Genomic DNA, 23,409 nt, shown 5'->3' with positions numbered 1-23,409 from the left:
AAGTTGCAGGCTCAATCCCTAGTAGGGGGCGTGCAGGAAGCAGCTGATCAATGATTCTCTCTCATCAGTGATGTTTCTCTCTCCCTCCCTCTCCTTACCTCTCTAAAATCAATTTTTTTTTAATAAAATAAAAAATAAACAGAGTGGTAGCAATACAAATGATAAGAACTGGTCAGATTCTGTATTATTTTGCAGGTAGAGCCAACATAATTTGTCAATATTAGGTATTAGAAGCCCAGAGCTTGAAATTCGTCCACTAGGCGGGGGTGTCCTTCAGCCTGGCCTGTGCCCTCTCGCATCGAGGACCCCTCGCTCCTTACCACCTGCCTGCTCACTGCTCCTTACCACTCGGCTCGCTGCTCCATAGCACTGCTGTGGAAGCACGAGAGGCTCCACCACCGTCACTGCACTCGCCGGTGGTGAGCCCGGCTTCTGGCTGAGCAGTGCTCCCAATATGGGAGCGCACTGACCACCAGGGGGCAGCTCTTGTGTTGAGCGTCTGCCTCCTGGTGGTCAGGGCGCATCATAGTGACCAGATGTTTCACCAATTGGTAAATTTGCCTATTAGGGTTTTATTATATAGAATAAGGTATAAATTTGAAAATAGTGAAAAATTCCAAGGGAACTGAAAAAAAAAAAATGAAGTAGCCATTTACTGGTTTAGGAAAGGCTGGAGGAGGACAATGTTATGAGCATGAGGACTCTGAGGTAGTATTTGACATTCAAGAGAGAAATGTCAAAGAAACAGGATATAGAAATGTGGAATCAGGCTGAGAAGGAGCAATAAAGGTAAGTAGAGGAAAACCAGGAGAGCTCCATGAAGAAAGCATTCCAAAAAGGAGAAATTCTAGTGCAATGCCCTCGAGTAATGAGGGAATAAATAGAGACTAGGGTATACCAGGGTTTCTCACAACTTAGGCAGAATTTACATTTGGGGATGAATAATTCTTCATTGGTGGGGGAGCACTGTTTTATGCATTATATGACATTTACCAGGATTTCTGGCCTTTTGCCACTAGATGCCAGTCCTCCCTGCCAACTCCATCAAAATAAATGTCTCCAGAAACTGTCAAGTGTCCCCTTGGAGGCAAAATCACTGATGTATAAATGGAGGAACTGGCCTTTGCTAGAGACACAATCCATCCACTTAAAAGGAATGATGGAAGATGCTATGGGTTGAGTATATAATAATTTGAATTATCTCCTTAGTATATCCTTCTAAGTACAATACAGTCAAGGCCAGACATGTGAGGAAGTTGCCAGCATATCACAAAACCAAAGTCATTGTGATACTGTTGTAATGACCTGGTTATTAATTAACTAAAAAGGAACAGAGAGGAGGCTAAATATGATAGGACACCCAGTCAAGTCTAAATGACCTAGAAAGGGTGCTTGCTTATCAGTCATACTTAGGAACAGGGCATTGGCCAGAGTAGGTGTGTGGACATGGCCACTGCAAGCCTGGGAAGATTTGATATTTAATCTCCTAAACCAGGGCTGGAAAACCTTTTTTCTGCCAAGGGCCATTTGGGTGTTCCTAACATCTTTCGCAAGCCATACAAAATTAACGACTAAAAATGTAGCCTGCTATATTGGGTCAAACATTTAATTAACTCACTAATTAAATGCCTTGGCTGGGCCAGACCAAATGAGGGCGGATGTTCCCCACCCCTGTCCTAAACAAGGGGGATTCCCTCTCTTGCTTATGCTCTTGTTGCTCCTGCCTGATTCCTGGCTTGTGGGGTGCTCATGCTTTGCATTCACCCACATGGCTCAAGCCACATGGATCCCACACACAATGAATTAATAGACTAAAATTAGCCCGATGCTGTTCCGGACTCAACTCCACCATGGACTGGAAACTTTGGACACTGGCTTTGTTTCTAGCTCTGCTGGATCCCAGCTGCACCTTTTCCAGGACTAGGTTAAGGGAAATGGGACTTTGCAAACCGAGGAATATAACTTCACACAAATAAACCTTTCTACCACATCTCATCCTCCCATTGGGGCCTTCAGAAATTCTTATTCCATCAGTGTCCCAAGAACCCCACCTCCACTATCAATGGAGAAATTCCGCCCGCACAATTCTCCAAGAACAATTACTCCTAGGAAAATGTTAACATTTTACCATGTAAGCTAAGTGTATCTTTGAACTGAATCTAAGCCAAAGCTTTCATGTTTTTCGGGTCCATGCCAAACATGTTAAACATGCAGCTCGCCAGCCGCAAGTCTGACATGCTTGAAGCCCCTTTGCATAATGCCCATTGGTCTCAGGTTTCCTGGTTTCTCCTAAAAATCAGAATGAAAGCATGGCAATTGGTTTCACATGTACACATCAAGTCCCAGGGTTACATGAACTATATCTAAAAGAAAAAAAGTACAGTTCATACCACCTATGTAAGTTGCACCTGCTCCCTCAATAATAGGCCCTATCCTGTTACATCATGAGTTATTCCTTTCTATCACAGAAGAAAATTAAATTGGTCAGGCATGATTTCTTTTTCCACTGTGCTACTGTAGCTGTGACCCAACATTCTGTGTCCCTTTTGATTAAACTAGAGACCTGGTGCACAAATTCGTACACAGGTAGGGTCCGGCTGGCCAAGGGGAGGGGACATGGGAAGTTGGCAGGCCAGCCCCGCTCCCAATCGGAGTTGGGGACCGATTGGGGGTGGGACCAGCCTGGGGGAGGAGCCACAGATTGGCCAGCTGGCCGCGCTCCTAATCGGGCCAGTTGGCCAGCAACAGTGCAAGTCATAGTGACCAGTCGTACCAGTTGTTCCAGTCATTTCAGTTGTTCTGGTCACTTGGCTTTTATGTATAGATACTGAGAATGATTTGTTCTAAGAATTTCTCAAGATCCAAGTTAAGATACTGATTATTATTTCTTATATCCCAAATCCTAAGAACAGAAAGTAAAGGAGTGACCATATGTAGGGGGTTCAGAACTGGAACACCATTACATTGGCCCCATCTCCCACTCCATACTGCATGTGACAGTTCCAGGCAACTACCAGTAACCAGATTCTAAAGATACAATCATCCTATCTAATAAAGAGGGAATATGCTAATTGCCATCACACCCTCACAAAGCTGGTGGTACCCACGCCAATAAGGAGGGAATATGCTAACTGACTGTCATGTCCTCAAAGATGGCGGCACCCATAGCCACAAGATGGCGGCACCCAGTCCCTTCAGCCCCCCAGCCCCCCAGGGCTGGCCCAAGGTGCAGGCAAGCCTCGGATGACCAAGCAACTGAACAGCTACCCAGGGCTGGTCCAAGGGATGACCAAGCGACTGAACAGCAGGCTGTGTGGGACAACCAAGACAGCAGGGAGGGCCGTGAGGGGTGACCAGGCTGGCAGGGGGGGCTGTTGGGGTGACCAGGCTGGTGGGGGGGGAGGTGCTGTTGGGGGCAACCAGGCCATCATGGGGTCAGTTGGGGGTGACCAGGTTGGCGGGGGGGGGGGGAGCACTTGGGGGCAACCAGGCTGGCAGGGAAGGGGCAGTTGGGAGCAACCTGGCCAGCAGCAGGGGGCAGTTAGGGATGACCAGGTTGGCAGTGAGGGGCAGTTAGGGGCGATCTGGGTAGCTGCTGGAAGTCTTGTCACTAAAAGTAGGAAGTATAATTAACAATCTACATGAGGACATAAAAAAAGAACTTACATAACCTCATATACAGGGCAGGGCAAAAGTAGGTTTACAGTTGTTTGTATGGAAATTAATAAATAATAATATAAGAATAAATTTTGTTTTGCATACTCACAACTGTAAACCTACTTTTGCCACTCTGTACACCTACAGGCTGACAAAACACATGCCTACAAACTCTACAAAATATTCTATTTAAATAAACAAGAAGCTACTCTCCAAGAAAAAAAATGGGCCAATTTCTCTTGGAAAACAAGTCCATTATAAATTCGTGACTTCTGTCTTCCCCTTTACTTTCAGCATAGGCTGTCAATAGGTATAAGAATTGCTAGACCTATTAATAACCAGCTAATACAGAAGCATATTTCTGTCCAACTCCCCAATTTCCCTGGCCAAAAGTGATCTACTATTCCTCCTGAAATCCCACCAGAACTTCAGTGCCTCACAATACCACTCAGCTGGCCTGCTGTGGCTAAGTACATGTCTTAACTCTCCAAGTTCCTGCACTTAATAAATTCCCTGAAATCAGGACTAAGTTTTTTTATTCCTTTCTTCCCCTTAATCTTCACAGAGCCTCCCACACTCTATGTGTTCAACAAACATTTACTAAATGTATAAAAAGCCTTATCATTTCAAAGTTTGGTGTTGCTATAATTTTAGGATTAGAATGTTATGATGCTATGATAAAATTAAAATATATCTAAATACCAGAAAAACAGATCATATAACATTATCTTCTAACTTTTAAATTAATGTTTCTTCATTCATTACTAATCGGGTGACTTTGAAAGGGAAAAAAAAAGGAATAAAAACAATGACAACACAAAAGTCTCATTGACGTTTCTGGCTCTCTGTCTCTCTCCCTTCCTCTCTGTAAAAAATCAGTAGAATATATATTTTTTTAAAATTTAAAAAATCACTTTTGTGAAGGAATTCATCCTATCATACTGTTATTCCCAATAATTTATCCTCATCACACCTTTCCTTGGCTTTTGTTGTTCTTGCCATCCAGAAAGGCCTAAAACCACTATCTTTTCAAATGTCAATCTTCTCTGAAATCTTTTCTTATCTTCCCAGCTATAAGCAATCTCTTCTATCCTCCTTACATTATAATTATGTACATACTTTTTATCTCTGCCATTATATTACAAGCTCCCTGAGAGTGGAAATGACTTGCTAATTTTTGTACACTTTGATCAATGTTAGAATTCATATCAGATTGAAATCAACTATCCACCTGAAAATACAGTCTGCACCCCTTAAAACCAAATGGTAAATTTTTAAAATTAGATTAATGATAATCATGTACCATCATCATTTTAATTAATATTTTAATGCTTACAAAAATAACTAAGGATTACTTTTCAGGAAAGTAAAAGCATAAATGAAGAAAAATTTACACTATCCATTGCATTAAGACTTGAAGCATTCACTTATCTATAAGAATGTAGTTGGAAATTTCTTAAATGGCAAAATAAAATATAAGAAAGCATATACATGGTAGAAGATGATTTCTTTGGACTGTTCGGGACTTAACTTTTGCAGGATAACCATATTTCCAGAATTTAGATCTACATTGAAAAGGAAAGAATGATCAAAAGGTGATACACACACACACATACACACACACATTCTGAGTGGCCAAATTATTATGATCTCTGAATGCATAATAATCTGACCACTCCGACAGCGTGCATACGCGCCAGCGCGCGCGTGTGTGTGTGTCTATAATAAAAGGATAATATGCAAGTCGATTGAATAGCAGAACCAGTCGCTATGATGCACACTGACCACCAGGGGGCAGATGCTCAATGCAGGAGCTGCCCTCAGTCCCCAGGCCCCAATTGCCCAATGGGGAACAGGGACCCAGGGGTGGGTGCTGGCAGATATGAGCAGTACCAGGCCAAGACCCCTGCCCCACTGGTCATCCCATAAAACAGAGGGCAACCAATGATGGGGGGCGGGGCTAGCAAGCAGGCGGGAATGGCCAATCTCTTGGTCCCTCCCCTGGGCTGGCAGGATCCAATCGCCTGATGGTGAATGGGGAACTGAACTGGGAACCTGGGGTGGGTGGCAGTGGGGGTAGGGGGTTGGTTTCCAACAGCTGGGGAAGATGGCCCTGATCTCAGGCCAGGCCTAGGGACCATACCAATGCACAAATTTTGTGCGCCAGGCCTCTAGTATATATATTGCAGGCCCAATGTATGAATTTGTGCATGAGTGGGGTCTGGCTAGCCTGGCCAGGGGGAGGGCACATGGGCAGTTGGCCAGCCTGCATGCTGGTCAAACTCCTGGTCAAGGAGACAATTTGCATATTAGCCTTTTATTATATAAGATATACAAATTATTATGATCTCTGAACACATAATAATCTGGCCATTCAGAGAGAGTGTGTGTGTGTGTGTGTGTGTGTGTGTATGTGTGTGTATACACACACATACATATACATATACATATACATATACATATACATATACATATACATATACATACTAGAGGCCCGGTACACAAATTTGTGATTGGGTGGGGTCCCTATGGGTGGCCTGCGCGGATCGGGCCGAAACCCATAGTCCAACGCCACCTGCAGTCCTACCTGCCTCTCCCGCTCATCCCGGCCCCACTGCACCTGCCACAGGCTTGTACCAAATCAGTCCCGATTGGAAGAGGCTTGTGCTGCTGCAGCAGTAGCATTCACCAGCTGTGAGCCCTGTGTTTGGCCAGGCCAAGAGACCCACCAGTGCACAATCAGGGCTGGGAAGGGACCACCCACAGGAGAGCTCCAGGGTGTGTCTTGCCCATCTCACCCACTCCCTATGATCGCCGGCCAGGGAGGGACACAGGAGGTTGGCCAGCCGGGAAGGTACTGCGGGAGGACTCCAGGGCATGTCTGGCCAGTCTCGCTCAGTCCCAATCAGCCAGACCCCAGCAGCAAACTAACCTACCAGTTGGAGCATCTGTCTCCTGGTAGTCAGTGCATGTCATAGCAACTGGTCAACCAGTTGACTGTCTGCCCCCTGGTGGTCAGTGCATAGAGAGCATTGAGCAGCCTTAGCATATTATTAGCATATTACACTTTGATTGGTTGAACAGTTAACCAGTCACCAAACGACTGGACACTTAGAATATTAGGCTTTTAATACATAGGACGATAAGGTTAAGTGTCCGTTCAACCGGTGCTATGACACACTGACCACCAGGGGGCAGACACTCAATGCAGGAGCTGCCATGATGTGTACTAGCCATTTAAAAACAAACGGCACCAGGCTCCAACACACCAAATGTGACACAGGCCCCACCACCCCAGGACCACAGCCCACCAAATCGCAGCCAACACTGCCAAGATCCCATGGCGCAAAATGTGCACTACAGACCAGCTCTGGAATAGTTGCTGTGGGTGCTGGGTAATGATGTCACATAACAATGCTCCGCTTCCTCTCCCTAGCTACTAGCATCCTTGGAGTTTTTTCAGCCCAGGAACTCGACTTACTTTATAGCCAAATGCAAACATTTTACTCTTTAACCAAATGTTTGTGAAGCGTTTTCTCATGCCTCATCTCATTTGATCCTCACAGAAGTCCTGGAATAAGTAGGTAGGAGACTCGGTAAAACCCTATTTTCTTTTCATTAGTCAGAAAACAAGAGATTTATAAAATTTAGAAACTTGACCCAACTGAAAAAAAGTAAGAAATGGTGTAACTTAAAAATGACTTCAGGCTTTCTCACTGCACACAATAGAGTCAAACACTGCTACAGTTAAATATTTTACTCTTTGTTCTCCCTGTGTGATCTACAATAATAATCTGCTTCATGTTGATATTTACTGCTGTGTTGCTAATAACTATCTGAAAGAGAAGTTGGGGTGCTTCACTAGGCTGGAAAAAGTTTAGCTAAATCAGAAAGCAGGTCAAATTAAACAAGTTTATTCTATCTATATTAATAAAAGCCTATTATGCTAATTAGACTGGACATCCTCCCGGAGGTCCTTCTGGACTTATCCAGGGCTGCAAGGGAAGCCTGGGTCCCGGGTGCCAGAGGAAAGCAGGTGCTGGCAGCTGGGGAAAGGAATGCCTACTCTTGCACAAAATTCTGTGCATCAGGCCTCTAATTTATAATAATGTGCCCAAAGTTTATTAAATACATATTGGATAATGGAAACCACCTGTGGCAAACCACCCACAGGCCAGCCCTGCCCCCTTCGGGGACCTCCACCCCAATCAGGGGCGCGGCCAGCTAGCAAACTGCCTGTAGCCCCTTGCTCAGGCCAGCTCCGCCCCCCCCCCAGTAGGGACCCCCCCTCCCTATCAGGGGCATGGACAGCCTGCAAACCGCCAGTGTCCCCTCACTCAGGCAGGCCCCACCCCCCAGCAGGGACCTCCACCCTGATTGGGGGTGTGGCTGGCCTGCAAACCACCCAAGGCCCTCACCCAGGCCAGCCCCGCCCCCACCAGGGACCCTCACTTCAATCGAGGGTGTGGTCAGCCTGCAAACCCCTCACCTAGGCCGCCCTGCCCCCCAGAGTGGAACCCCACCCCAATCAGGGGCATGGTCAACCTGCAAACCCTCAGAGGCCCAAAGCCCAGGCTGGCTCCATTCCCCAACAGGGACACGCCATCTCGATCAGGGGCCCCCTCCAAGATAGGCCAGCGGATTCCCACCCATGCACCAGGCCTCTATCCTACATAATAAAAGGGTAATATGCAAATTGACCCTAATGGCAGAATGACCAGAAAGATTGTTAGACCAGTCACTGACCACCTCTTGGTCCCTTTCCCAGGCTGGCAGGCTCTGATCGCTTGATGACCACCCCAGGTGGGGGCGGGACCGGCAAGTGGGTGGGAACAGTCAGGCCTAGGGAGAGTACCCACACAGGAATTTCGTCCGTTAGGCCTCTAGTATATATATAAAAGGCTAAGTTGATGCGTGCATGTGCAATACATATAAGGCTCTTGCTGGCCAATTGCACACGTATGTTTCGATCTGTCATTGTCAATCGTGAATTTGGTTGACACTTCTATTACAGAGAAAGGGCGAATAGCAGTATTATAATATTTCTTCCAATTAATTTCCTTTCAATGTACACTAGTCCATACACAGGGACACTAGTATGATTATATTTATAAAATCAGTTGTTTAAAAAAAAACAAAAAAAACCTGCTAACTGCCAAAACACAAGTGAAACATCATAGCTCACTGTTAGCATAAAAATGTATACACAATACTAAGACTGTCCACTACAAATTGCACAACTATGTCACCACAGCATAGATTGAGCATAGTGACATAGCCAAGCAGTCATTCACAGTCCAATCACACCACCCACCACCCATTACCCATCAGGCACAATGCAATATATATATATATATATATATATATATATATATATATATATATATATATCACTGTTTTTGAATTACAGTGCTATGAATACTTCAAAATCCATTTAGAACAATTCCTTTACAAAAACTTTCCATTTATAGACTCCTAAATAAATAACCTAAAAAAAATCTACCCTATATTGAAAAAGTCTTCATTGGCAAAGAACCACTGGCTAGCTACAAGACAGTCTTTCCTTCTACAATGGCCTTACACACACATACACTCCTTCAGAGCAAGAACGCTCATAGGAAAGAAACACAACCAAAAAAAAAAGCCCACCAGATGACAAGTCACAAGACTTCCATTCCAGTCCTGCCTGTCCCCTTTTTAGTCATCTGACCAGAACTGAAGTTTTGCCATCTGATTGCTATACAAATTAAATGGCATGTTCTATGTAAAGGAGGTTTACTTCCCAAAAAAATTATTTTTACCATACTAATATAGGCATTCAAATAATTGTTAGTTAATTCTAGAGTACTTAAAAACAGCTTGTTCTCGTTTTTTGGTAAGCAACTCTCTTGAGTCCAAAAGGTCATTTCTAGTTCAAGGCAAAGTTACAACTGTATCAGTGTACTCAAAACTAAGATATTATTTAGCCCTAGCCAGTTTGGTTCAGTGGGTAGAGTCGGCCTGTGGACCGAAGAGTTCCGAGTTCAATTCCAGTCAAGGGCACATGCCCAGGTTTCTGGCTCAACTCCCAGTAGGGGGCATACAGGAGGCAGCAAATCAGTGATTCTCATCAATGATGTTCCTATTTCTCTCTCCCTCTCCCTCTCTGAAATCAATAAAAATATTTTTTAAGAAAACTAAGATAATAAAATGAGGGTGGGGCCATATAATCACAGGCAGGCATCCTAAACCAGGTAATTTTTGAATCTTATTTGTGGGGGGGGAAAGTCAGGATTCTCTTGTTGTGACACAAAAATGTAGGCTAAAATAAGATTATTATGCCTAGAGCATTAGGGCCAAGATGAGAAGTATATGTAATCAAACATAAAGTCAAAGATGGCAGAAGAATATCCAACAAGTTTAAATTTCATAACACAGCCATTAGAAACAACTACATATTCCTGAGCCCAGAATGATATGGTGAAATGGTATTGGAAGATTATCCCAGCAGCTATATGAAGGGTGAACTGAAGTGATCCAATAAGTGTCAAGAAAGCCAGTTGGAAGCTGTCACATTAAAAAACATAATTAAGGCTCTCTAATAAGGTGTCAACTCGGGATATGAAAAGGGGTAAATCTAACAGACACTGCAGAGTCACCGGGAATTGGTGACAGGTTTGAATTGGGGAGGGGTGGAAAAGATATGAAAATATCATAGGTGGCCTCCAGCATAACCACACCTGCACAGCACTCATAGTTTTTGCACTGACTTTTCCAGACTGCATCTGAACCCATTTTGGCACTATATACAAGACCCGCAGTGAGACACCATTCTGCTTCAGAAGAAAACAGAATCACCACCACCACCCTAGTGTGGAAATACCCCATAGCCCAGGGTTCCAGATTTCTTACTTCATGGAGGAAGTTTGCTCTTCCAACCCTGAGGAGCTTCTCCGCCACTTACACAACTGGGGGAGGGGGAAATTTCTCCTCTGTGCCCCAAATATTTTCGCCACACTTGACAAACATGCTCCATACTATATGGATCTTTTAGGTCTCGTGTACACAAAACACAGGTTGACATTGTTGATAAGAGAAAGGTGTAACTTTATATGTCAGGCAAATTATATTTTTCAAGTGTTCGTCCTCAACTGGAACAAAGCCAACTTAATTACATTTAAAAATTAAAATGGACCAAAAAAACCAATCTTGTAGTTGTTTCTAATGTATCACAATGACAGAAAAATTCTGTTCCAGCATGCACCGTGCTACATAATGATTCTGCAGTTTTGCTGGAGCTTTTCTTATTTCTGCAGCTTTGAAAACATGCTGTTGGGAGGCAGACATCAGATCAAAGTGTTTCCCTTGTCTAAAAAGCATTTTGCTGTTTCCAATTTTATCAAGCAGATGGTTGTCAATAACAATGTGTATTTAATCCTGGTCTCTGCCTACAGCCCCTTCTATGGAAGGTCTTGTATAAATTTAATACAAAAAAAAAAACTCATTAATAGGAGTCTATAGATAAACGCTTTAGAGCTCGGTTTGAATTTGCAATACTACCAACATCCCATTCTCAAAAGGGACTGACCCATCCACGCTACAGGAGAAACATATTTCATTTAGATGTCAAAGAGGTTCTAACACGTTCTTGTTTGTGCACACTTGACTCGCACAAACAAGCGCTGTCGTAAAATTTCACACTGTCTTAGCTTAAAAGAATGATGATTTTTTTTTTTCTATTTTCTCCTTGGAATTAAGATTCTGCATATCAGGAGACAGAGGGCTGGGCTGGGTTTGAAGCCGCAGGCTCGTAGCAGGGCGGGCCCAGGGAGCCCGGCGCGGCGGCTTCGCCTCCACAGCTCCGAGCACAGACCGCGTCCCCCGCCTCCACGCCCAGAGCAGGTGCGAACGGGGCGTCCGGGGCTTCCAGCCGCTGCAACCCGCCTCCTCACCGCAGCCCCGGGGGCAGCCCTCGGACAGGAACCTTCTCGCCCAGACAGCCCCCCGGGGGGATTCTTAATCCTCTCCCCGGTGGGTGATTTCCTACCCCAGCCGCAGGACCGACAGCCCCACGCCCCCGCCCCCTGCATCGGGCCGCGGAGAGGGGAGCGGGCGGGGCCCACCAACAGCCCCCGGGGGAGCGTGGGGCCCGGGACTGGGGGGGTCGGCCCCGGTCTCTCCCCCGCCCACCCACACCGCCCGCCCCCCGGGCTCCCGGGCGCCGCTCACCGTGAAGGGGACATCGCGGACGCTGCCCACGGAGTAGCAGTTGTCTCCGGGGTTGACAGCCCCGGTGAGGACCTGATGCAGATGCATGTCCGGAGCCGGGCTGGCCGGGGAATGCACGAGAGGCTTGACCAGCCCGCGCCCCGGTCCTCCCCCGGCCGCGAGAGCGCCGCCCCGCCGCCGCCGCCTCCCTCGGGGACCCGCCGCAGAGCCGCTCCGGCTGATCGCCTCACACTCCGTCCGCCTCCCCCCGCCTCGTCCCTGCCATGGGAGCTCCTCAACCGCCGACGCCGCCCGGGTCGCAGCGCCTCGGCGGCGGAAATGCCCGGATGGAGGCTCCCACCGCCCGCTGCACCGGCGCACCAGTGCGGGAGGGCGCGGGTGCGCGTGCGGCGGGGAGCGGAGCGGAGCGGAGCGTTCGGGGGAGACGGGCGAGCCGAAGCGAGCAGGGAGGCGGGGACGCTCCGCCCGAGGGAGCTAGCTGGGCGCGACGGTCAAGGGGGAGGGTAAACCCCTCCTCCCGCCGCTGGGCTCTGAGCTCGGCCCGTCTGCCCGGCCCCGCGTCTGCGCGTGCGCGCGCAGCGGTTTCCAGGGCAATTGCGCCCGCCGTGCGGATCCGCGGGCCGGACTGCGCGCTGCGCAGGCGTGCGGGGGTTCCCGGGGAGCCTCCGGGCTGCGGCCGCCGGCGGGGCGGGGGCGGGGGCGGGGGCCGGGGCGGGGCGTGCCGGGCGGGGGCCGCAGGGGGGCCACGCGCTGTCTGACCCGGGAAACACCGCATTTTTTTGTGTTTTGCCGCATTTAATCCTTTGCCAAATACGCTGGGTGAGGATGGTCAGTGAAGTTGACCTCAGGAGGACAATCCGTCACCGGGAAATTCCACCTCGGGAGATCTTAGATCCATCCCTAAGAGCTTTTTCCAAGTACAGTGCCTATGATATTTTTTTATTTTATATAAACAATAAAGGCATCTTCAAACTCGAGAGGCCGTCCTTCCCTGACAGCAAATTATTTTGCTCCCACCTATTGTCATGGTTGTTGTATGTAGACAGAGAAGGGCCCCTAGAGACGGGTGATTCCTCTAGAATAGACTCTTTTTTTTTTTTTTTTTTTTTTTTTTTTTATGCATGATGTCATGGATTCGCATAATCACCTGATTTTTCCAGGCTGCCTGCTAAACTTTGAGTGGTGGCTAGGGGGGTCAGATCCTCGCTCCAGGTCAATGCATCACAAATGTTTTACCCTACGCTGTGTAAGGAGTCATTGGGGACAAAGAAGGAGAAGAGATACCGAGGCACAGCTATCTATAAAGCAGGCAGAACGCCAAGTGTCGTGTCATGAGTGAGACACGAAGTCTTTGTATCACAGAAAAGGCAGAATATTTTTGGCAGGATGGAGGAACAAAGATCAGATGGATGTTAGGTAGGGAAAGGAAATGAAAGTTAAGGAGATCAAGGTATTCAGTAGGTAGCTTGTGGTTTGCCGGAAGGTGGCCTGCCTGAATGCCCCACTAACAAGCGTGGGTTGCGTTCTGCCTGGGGGTGGGGGAGGGAGGTGTCCTTCAAATGTTTATACAGTCAAAGCTGTTTTTAGGAAGATGACTTTGCACACACAATTAGGAGGGAGGGGAGGATTAGAGGCAAATCCCTGGGAGGAATTGGTCATTTTTCTGTGGAAAGGAGAAGGAGTCAAAGATAATTCTGATGACCTAGGGTATTTTCCTTTTCATTTAGTGACATGACTCTTCCTCCAATAGAGAAACCATAGAGCCACTTTTGGTTCCTTTCTCCTGCCTATATTTAAGGATCCCTTTTCGAAGACTCTAATTCTTGCCTCTCATTATCCCCACTGCCATTTACCTTCATTTCAGACCTAATCATTTCTCATTTAATTGCCACAACAGCCTCCTAACTAGTTTGCCTTCCATCTCTTGCTCTCCAATCCACCCACCACACTGCAGCCAGAGAAACCTTTTAAAGGAAAAATTCCTCTGCTTAAAAACCCCATTCCCTGCAGGCTAACATCTGAACTCCTTAGGGGGTCTGACTAATCTGTTCATTCCGGTTTCTCCCTAATCTTGTCACCTGAAGCTGTTCCTTCACAACCACTATGCTCCAGCCCCACTGAGTTATTTGCTGTTTCCAGATCATGCTGCATTCTCTTATGCTTCCTCATCCTGACTCACGTTCTTTGCTCTGTCTAGAATGTCCTTCCTCCTCGTCTGGACCTGACAAAATACAATTTAGTTTAAAAGTTACCTACTTAGTAAAGCCTTTTTATCCACCCCCAAATACCTTGAGGCTTCCTCCTATTGAAACACATATCACATAGCAATGTAAGTATTGTTTTGTTTTGTTTCTGGTTCTACTAGATATTAGATATTTTAGATATTTCAAACCAGGATCAGTATCTTACTTTCCCCATTTCCTCAGTGCCTGAATCATAGTACAGTACTGTACTTTGTTTGCTGACACACAAGATTTGAATGTGAGATAGAGCACCCAATTTTGCAGGAAAAATTTCTGGAGTAGAAAGTACCTTTCAAGGCTCTGGCCAGGTAGAGCATTGTCCTGATATGCCAAAGTTTCAGGTTTGGTCCCTGTTCAGGGCACATACAAGAATCAGCCAATGCATAAATACGCAGGACAACAAATTGAATCAATGCATAAATACTCAGGACAACAAATTGAATCAATGCCCCACCATTACCACCTCTCTCAAACCAATAAATAAAATTTTAAAGTCCTTTCATTATACCTGTATATGTACTGTTTAAATATTTTTATAGTGGTTTTGTGGAGGGAAGTATTACATGCTCATGTTAATACTAGAGGCCCGATGCACGAAATTTGTGCAAGAGTAGCCTCCTTCCCCCAGCTGCCACACGGGCTTCCCTCTGGCACCCAGAACCCGGGCTTCTCTCCCAGCCCTGGCTTCATCTGGAAGGCCGTCCAGAAGGACGTCGGGTGTAATTAGCATATTACACTTTTATTATTATAGATAGTATACTCTGTATAATATATTGGGTTCTAGGAAATCATAGGTTCTATGTATTTAATTATATACTATTATTTATCATGAATAAATATACTAAGCCACATAGCTTAAAAAAAATGCATATAGTGAATATATACCAGACAATAGCAACAACACACACAAAATGATGGATAAATGAAACCCCATGCTATGCATGAAGTTCCATGAAGGAAAATAGTGGAACTAGCAACTAAAAATCAAGCCATAGTATCAAATAAATTTGAGAGAATGTCTGCATATACAACATATATCAGTAAAAAATGGTATAAAGCAAGTCATTAAATACAATAAACTTAAATTCATTTACAAGAAGGTTTGACACATGTAGAGAAACATTTCAGTAAAAACTGGAACAAAACATACAGCAAAATAATAAATTTGAAGAAATTCCAACATAATGCTTACACTTAAAGGCAAATATTTTACTAAGTTTTTTTATACACATTGAATAACGGGGGAAATGACAAACTAGTGTTTTAGTGAATAATAGCTGCATAACAAGAAATGAACACTGTTTCAAAGTGTCATAAAGATTTTAATCTCCACCCTCAAAACAAAAATATTTCAAAGCTTGAAAACCATCTGAATTCTAGATTAATATCATAATTTTCAACCTTCACTGCATTAAAAACTAAGTCAAAACCATCATCAAACAAGAAATTGTAGTCAGATCATCAGGAACATTAATTCCACATTATTTTACACTGCACATCTGGCTCTCATTTTATGAATTTCTAGAAGTTTTGACCCATTTACACAGCTATGAAATTGTAAGGCTCTTTCTTTTTTTGGTATCAACTCGAAAAATCTGAAGCCTTCATACACCTGTTCCCTCTTCCGTCATGAATCCTTTAAATGACTTCTTGACTGCTCAGCATCTCAAGGTTGCAACTGGCAAGTTAAGTCTCTTGGATTTATAGGCAAGCCTTTAATAGTCTAATAGTAGCCCCACAACTAGGTTGCTGGGCCACATTTTAACTGTCCACAGTTTTATTTCTAACTCATTCATCAAACCTTTTCCATGGGCCTAAAAATAAAGATAAGATTCTTTTGATCTGGAAATGGCTTTTTTTTTTTTTTTACTAGAAAGAATATGTTTAGTGTCATTAACAAAACATGCCAATACAACTCTAAGATATTATTTCTCATGTCCACAGGTTTTAATAGTAGCATATGTTGTACCTTTGGGGTTGGGTTTAATGGAATATTGCATGTCAGAGGGACTTAGTTTCCCAGCAATAATCATATAACCATATACACTACTTATCTATTACTGTGTAACCAAAAACTTAGTGGCTATAATCAACAATAAATATTTATTATTTCACGGTTTTTGTACATCAAGTATTTGGTAGTAGCTTAGCTGGGAGATTCTAGTTCAGAGTCTCTCTTGATGTTGTGGTCAAAATGTCAGCTAGATAATAAATAAAAACAAAATACCACATATTGTATTATTTAATTTATTATTTTTTAAAATTTATTTTTATTGTTTTCAGAGAGAAGGGGAGAGGGAGAAATAGAAACATCAACGATAAGAGAGAACCTGATTGGCTGCCTTCTGCACACCCCTTACTGGGGATAGAGCTTGCAATCCTGATATGGACTGTGACCAAGAATCAAACTATGACTTCCTGGGTCATAGGTCCATACTCAACCACTGAGCCAGGCTGACCAGGCTGTACTATTTCATTTAGATTAACTTTTCTGAAAAGCGAATCTATTGAAACAGAAAACAGATTAGTGGTTGCCTGGAGCTGGTGGTAGAATAGAAAGTAACTGCTAATGAACATGAGGTTTCTTTGGGCACAATGGCAATTCTAAAATTAGATTGTGATCATGGTTGTACCACTCTCTAAATTTACTAGAAATCATTGAATTGTACTTAGTGAATTTTATGGTAAATTAACTATAACCTCATTAAAACTATCTAAAAAAGAAGTGTCAGCCAGGACTACAGTCGTCTGAAGGATTGACTGAGACTAAAAAGAATTTCCAAGATGGCAAGTTGGTCCTGCTGTTTGGCTGAGGGCCTCCGCTCCGCCCTATATGGTTCTCTCCATTGTGCTGCATGAGTGTTCCCAAGGCATAACAGCTGGCTTCCCTGAGAGCGGGTGACCCAAGAGAGAGACCAAAGTGGAAGCTGCAATGTCTTTTTTTTTTTTTAATATATATTTTATTGATTTTTTTACATAGAGGAAGGGAGAGGGATAGAGAATTAGAAACATCGACGAGAGAGAAACATCGATCAGCTGCCTTCTGCACACCCGTTACTGTGGATGTGCCCGCAACCAAGGTACATGCCCTTGACCAGAATCGAAGCTGGGACCCCTCAGTCCACAGGCTGTCGCTCTATCCACTGAGCCAAACCGGTTTTGGCTGCAATGTCTTTTGTAACCCAGCCTCAGAAGTCTCACACCATCACTTCCGCCATATTTTATTGGATACACAGACCAGCCATAATTTAGCATGGGAGAATATTTCCCAAAAGAGTGAGTAGCAGGAAATGAGAATCACTAGGGGCCACCTTGGACTAGCACACCACAGAACCCAAGGATTGTATCTTCAAGTGTTAGGGGGCATCTTTTGAGTCTTCTTATTTTTACCTACAGAATACCTGGAATTTCTACTCATAAATTGAGTGCCACAATATTTGATGTATCTGTTGTTATCAGTTCTTTATCAGTAAACTATATATTTTGAATAATGTATTGAATTTCCCAAGTGAGAAATGTGTTTGTTTGAGGCGTCTAATGCCATGTTTTTCAATATTTCCTCTAGTTTTCTTACAGATATCTAACAATTTTTCTTCAGCACACAGCAATGAAAGTCCTGATTTCCTATTACCAGTTCCTTTTGCAGGCTATTACCGTATTTTCCAGCGTGTAAGACGACCCCCTAAGTTTACAGTTAAAACATAGGTTTAGGCCTATATTCGCTGTATAAGACTACCCCCCACTTCAAAGAAAAGACTTACTTTGCCGTCAAGATCTGCAGGTAATTTTTGTGCCATTTTGGTCTTTTGCCCCCGATTTTTGGTTGACTTTTTTTCCGTTTCAAAAGTCGTCTTATACGCCGGAAAATACACTGAAATTGATGTAATAGGAATTCCTTCATTGCTTTTAAGTCAAAAGCTATAGTGGTGATGTATTTTTAATATTGAGGGAGTGAAATTTATCTATTTCTACTTAACAAACCACTCTGAAACTATGTGGCTTAAAAAAACAGCGGTCTATTATTTCTTTAGCTCTGTGGATTGGGTGGAGAGTTCCCCTGCTGGTTTCAGTTGGGCTCACTCATGCAGCTGTATTCATCTGAAGAGGGTCACCAAGGGTAGAAGGTCCTAGATGGGCTCATGGCTGGCAGTTGATGCTAGCTGGGATGCCTTGGTTCCGAGTCTCTCCTCCCCGCACCCCCAACCTTTCAACCTCCATAAGCCTAGACTGACTTTCATAGCAATCTCAGGACCAGTCTCGAAGGTTACACAGTCACTTCTATTATATGCTTTGGTCAAAACAAGTCACAGGGTCAGCAAAGATTCAAGGCCTGGGGAAATAAATTTCATCTTTTAATGAGAGGAACAGAAAAGTCACGTTGCAAAGAGATATTAGAGGAATTATCATAGCCATGTTTTTAAAGAGCCTTTATCACAGACCCAGACTCTACCTCTGATCATTTCTATGGCCTCTGATTTATTATTTTTGTTTGTTTGAAGTAAGAACACTACTTATAGGATGAAGAGTTTATATATTTTCTTGATGTCTTTGTCTGCTAGTGGCAACATCAAATTACTGTATTCTTGGTGACTATACCTCCGAATCTGAGCTATTGAATTCACCCCTTATTAAGCCTTTGGCTTTTTGTCTCTAGTATGGATGTATTGTACATAAGGAGAGATTTTTACACTTTTATAGGGGAGAAGGGCAGGAATGAATCTTGTAAACAGGTGATCTCTGATTTTCTTAAATATCAATGTTTAGCAGTTTCGCAAACCCATTTAAGTGAGAGCTTAAGAGGGAAGAAATTTTAAAAAAATATTTTATCATTTAAGTACTTATTATGTAAAGTAGAGAACACATAGCATGACCTGACCCCTGCTAACTTTTCCAACTTCATCTTTTGATATTCCTGATCTCTAAATATATGTTGCAATGACACTGACATGCTAGTAATTTGCTCTTTCAAGCCTCTGGAAACTCACTACTTCCCGTCTAGAAACTCCCTCACCACCATCACACCACCACCACCACCACACCCTTTGCCTAAATAAGTTCTGCTCTTCCTTAAAAATTTCAGCCCTAGCTGGTTTGGCTCAGTGGTTAGAGTGTCAGCCCACAGCCTCCATCTCTGGAGAGCTTTGCATCGAATTATGTTATATATTCCTACAAGTATTCCCTTCCCTTCTCTGCCTAGAAATCCAGGACTGTGTCTTTTGTTTTGTTTTTATTGATTTTTGGAAAGAGGAAGGGAGGAGGAGGAAGAGATACAAACATCAATGATGAGAGAGAATAATTGATCGACTGCCTCCTGCATGCCCCTTACTAGGGATTGAGCCCAAAACTCCAGGCATGTGCCTTTACCAGGAATCAAACCAGTGACCTTTTGGTTTATGGGATGGCACTCAACCAACTGAGCTACTTAGGCCGGGCCAGGACTGTGTCTTTTTTTTTTTTTTTTTTTTTTTAATATATTTTATTGATTTTTTCACAGAGAGGAAGAGAGAGGGATAGAGAGTCAGAAACGTCGATGAGAGAGAATCATTGACCAGCCGCCTCCTGCACACCACCCACCGGGGATGTGCCCGCAACCAAGGTACATGCCCTTGACCGGAATCGAACCTGGGACCTTTCAGTCCGCAGGCGGATGCTCTATCCACTGAGCCAAACTGGTGCCGGCCAGGACTGTGTCTTGATGACAGTTGCTGATTATCTTCCCTTATCTGCTTTCTCCTAATTAAAATCTCCAGTTATCAGCTGGTAAATAAATGCTGGGAATAAAGACTACATTTTCCAGCCAAAACCGGTTTGGCTTAATGGATAGAGCGTCGGCTTGGGGACTGAAGGGTCCAGGGTTCGATTCCGGTCAAGGGCATGTACCTTGGTTGTGGGCATATCCCCAGTAGGGGGTGTGCAAGAGGCAGCTGATTGATGACTCTCATCGATGTTTCTAACTCTCTATCTCTCTCCTTTCCTCTCTGTACAAAATCAATAAAATATATTTAAAAAAAAAAAAAAAAAGACTACATTTTCCAGCCTACCATGTTGCTATTTGATCATTAATTAAGTTCTGACAAATGAAATGGTAACTGAAGATGAGCTATATAGCAGTTTCTGGAAATTTTCATTAAATTTATGCTGTCAACAAAAAGAACTTGAATCTGAAATTTTTAGAAAGAATTTTATTCAGGTATTGTGAGAGCTATAAGAAGCCAAGAGTAGAGTTTCCAGAAGACTTGAAACAACATTCCAAAATTGTAATATTTTGGGGAAGTGAGGAGCACTTTTTAGTAACAGAATGAAATGTTTGATCTCTCTGAATCCATCTCGTTTTGGTTTCTTTCCAAGTGAGGATCCAAGTTCACTGAGAAGGAATTTATATATCTCATTCATTTATCAGGAACCAAAGGATAATTCTAAAAGATTAAAGAGACTCTTTTGTATTTTTTCTCATCTAAGATGCCACTGATTTTAAGACAATCATTATTGTATAGACCACAAGGAAAGATCAGAAACTGATAATTAAACTATGACACATTGCTTTCTTATTACTAAGGATATTTAAATTTATTGAAAGATCTCTTGATTTTTATCAAATTTATCTCTCTTGGGCATACATACATCAAAAAAGAAAAAGAAAATGTAAGCAAAATTAACGGATGAGAATGTCCTAAAACTCACTTTTACTCAGACTTCAGCTCTCCTGAGCCACTCATCACCTCAGAGTTGTCAACATTGGTTGTTTTTGTTTTGTTTTTCACACTATATCATTCTCTGTGCCATCAAAAGCATTAGCGTTGCAGAATTTCTACAATGGTGTTTCATGATTGTCTCTGGGATTCTCTCCCAGCTTCTGCTTCCCACTCTAAAAAATTGATGCACATGCACAGGCAATAACTCCGTCATGATGGTTGCCTGATCAACAGTGGCAATAGGAACCAAGAGGAACCTAGGGCTCTGGTTCCTGCATTGGCTGATGCTGGGCTAATTTGTAGAAGCTTTACCTGGAAAACCTGTTAAAATCTATGATTAAGCCCTAGCTGGTTTGGCTCACTGGATAGAGTCAGCCTGGGGACTGAAGGGTCCCAGGTTTGATTCCCATCAAGAGCAAATGCCCGTGTTGGGGTCTCAATCCCCAGTAGGGGATGTGCAGGAAGCAGCCAATCAATGATGCTCTCTCATCATTGATGTTTCTATCTCTCTCCCTCTATCTTCCTCTCTGAAATCAATTAAAACAAAAAACAAAAAAAACATGTACTTTTTAAAAAACCTAACATTAAGAGTTCTATTCCTTGAGATTCTGATTGAGTAGGCTGAGGTAGGGTTCTAATAAATACAATCCCAAGTAGATAAAAGTAACACAAGGACTATTGAAACATGTTGGGTTCAAAACCAAGATCTACCATTTGCCAATTGCTTGATCTGGAGCAAAGTAGCCATGCCACACACCCTCGTTTTCTAATCTTTAAATGGGGGTGATAGTAACACCTATCTGATGGGTTATTGTAAGAATTAAATAAATTAACACATATAAAACACCCAGGACACTGCCTAACATAGAATATGTGCTATCTAAGTGCTTAAGGTAAAATTTAATAATAATAACCAAGAAAATTTATTAAATTTCACAAATGCGCCGAAGCCGGTTTGGCTCAGTGGTAGAGCGTCGGTCTGCGGACTGAAAGGTCCCGGGTTCGATTCCGGTCAGGGGCATGTACATTGGTTGCGGGCATATCCCCGATGGGGGGTGTGCAAGAGGCAGCTGGTCGATGTTTCTCTCTCATCGACGTTTCTAGCTCTCTATCTCTCTCCCTTCCTCTCTGTAAAAAATCAATAAAATATATTTTTTTTAAAAAATAAAAAAAATAAAAAATAAATTTCACAAATGCATCTGTATCACTATGGAGACACTAGAAAGTCTAGTAAGAGTACTGGTAAAAGTAATCAAGACCATTTATTGAATATTTATTATGAACCAAGTGCTCAAAAAAATGGCATCTCCCCTTTGCCTCCTGTGTTTGCAGAATTCAATAAAGCTGGTTACTGTCCCCTAATTACATCAGTAGAAAAGATATCCATATCACTGAGCCGACTCAGGCAAACACTGTATATCTTTTATAATGATAGAACTTCACTTAATAAAGCATGTGATTGGGATGCTTAACTCCAGACTTCTTAAATGGGGCTCAGTCCCCACTGCCGGGCCCAGTGCTGCTGGAGGACAGGAATTTTGTTTCTTGCTTTGGATTGGGATCATTTTGTTTTTGCTCACGTCTACATTCTTTTATTTTCATTTCATCTTGTGGTGGGTCCTTCATTTCTCCTAAATTTATCTCACAAACAGGAAGAGGTAGCCCTTGATTCTAGTTCACCACGGTTGGGTGAACAAGCCTCTGCTCATTTCGTCCTTGTCTGTTGTGATCTTATAAGTGCCTTTTGTTTATTCGTTCTAATTTTTCTTCTAAGCAGTACTCTAATGTATGAATTTAGTAGTTTGTGTACTTCGTTGATGAACATATACTTTGTTGGAACAGACACTATTTTATTAACTTTCAGTGAGAAATGTGACACAGTGGAGTCGATCTGACCAGCCTATGCTGACCCTGTGGATTCACTACATGGGAAGCTGAATCTTTAGTGTGTCTGCATGAGTCTGGAATCAGATAGGACAAATGGAGTTTGGTAGATAATCCAAAAAGCCAATTATTAACAATGATATTCTGTTAGGAGGCTTGGCATAGGCTGGGTGAGTAAGGCCCCTATTTGCTTCAGGGACTCTCCTTTGTTTCTCCACAGCGGATTCCAGACCCTCGTGATTGACTCATATTAATTTTAATCTTGGGCATTTCCCTGTTTAAGAATGTGCTTTGACTGTCTCACCTGTTCTATTTAATTGAATTACCTGAAGCCTTCCCCCCCTCCCCTCTGCTTCCATTCCCTGTTCTAGGGTGGAGGACTTCCACATTAGCCTCACCTAAAGCATCACCTACAGGATTTATGGTGCTCCAGCCACCTGGAGGAGTCAGGATCAGCTCCCATCTCTGTCCTACTATGAAAGGTTTGCAAGAAGACATGAAAGTAAACAATTCTGTAGATGGCTAGGATGACTGAGGAGGGAGCTAACATAATCAAAATGAAAAATATTTTTTGAAAGAAAATTATTTCCAAATGTGGAAATTATACACAATTCAAATTTCAGTGTCCAAAAATAAAGATTTATTGAAGCCCATTAATTTATGGGTTGTCTATGGTGGGTTTGACACCCTCACAGTAGAGTTGAATAGTTGCCACAAGATGATAT

The 23,409-nt window shown here is 43.4% G+C and overlaps 1 protein-coding gene across 3 annotated transcripts in view; it reads right to left on the bottom strand.

The window, feature by feature from the left end:
* The window catches only part of DMXL2 (Dmx like 2), a 144,832-nt gene extending 132,325 nt beyond the window's left edge, over positions 1 to 12,507 (bottom strand). For 2 of the 3 annotated variants that reach the window (XM_084894001.1, XM_084894002.1), the window contains exon 1: positions 11,866 to 12,502. In XM_084894001.1, the coding sequence (XP_084750127.1) occupies positions 11,866 to 11,952 (87 nt within the window). In that variant the 5' untranslated portion in view covers positions 11,953 to 12,502. Of the gene's footprint in view, positions 1 to 11,865 lie in introns of all 3 variants that reach the window. The other variant, XM_084894003.1, reaches the window with a different exon arrangement.
* Between the last annotated feature and the right edge of the window lie 10,902 nt (positions 12,508 to 23,409).

The sequence above is a fragment of the Pipistrellus hanaki genome, assembly GCF_964339955.1.
Source record: "Pipistrellus hanaki genome assembly, chromosome: 1".
Lineage (NCBI taxonomy): Eukaryota > Metazoa > Chordata > Mammalia > Chiroptera > Vespertilionidae > Pipistrellus > Pipistrellus hanaki.
The sequence above is the reverse complement of the archived record's forward strand: the minus strand, read 5'-3'. Positions and strand labels throughout refer to the sequence as shown.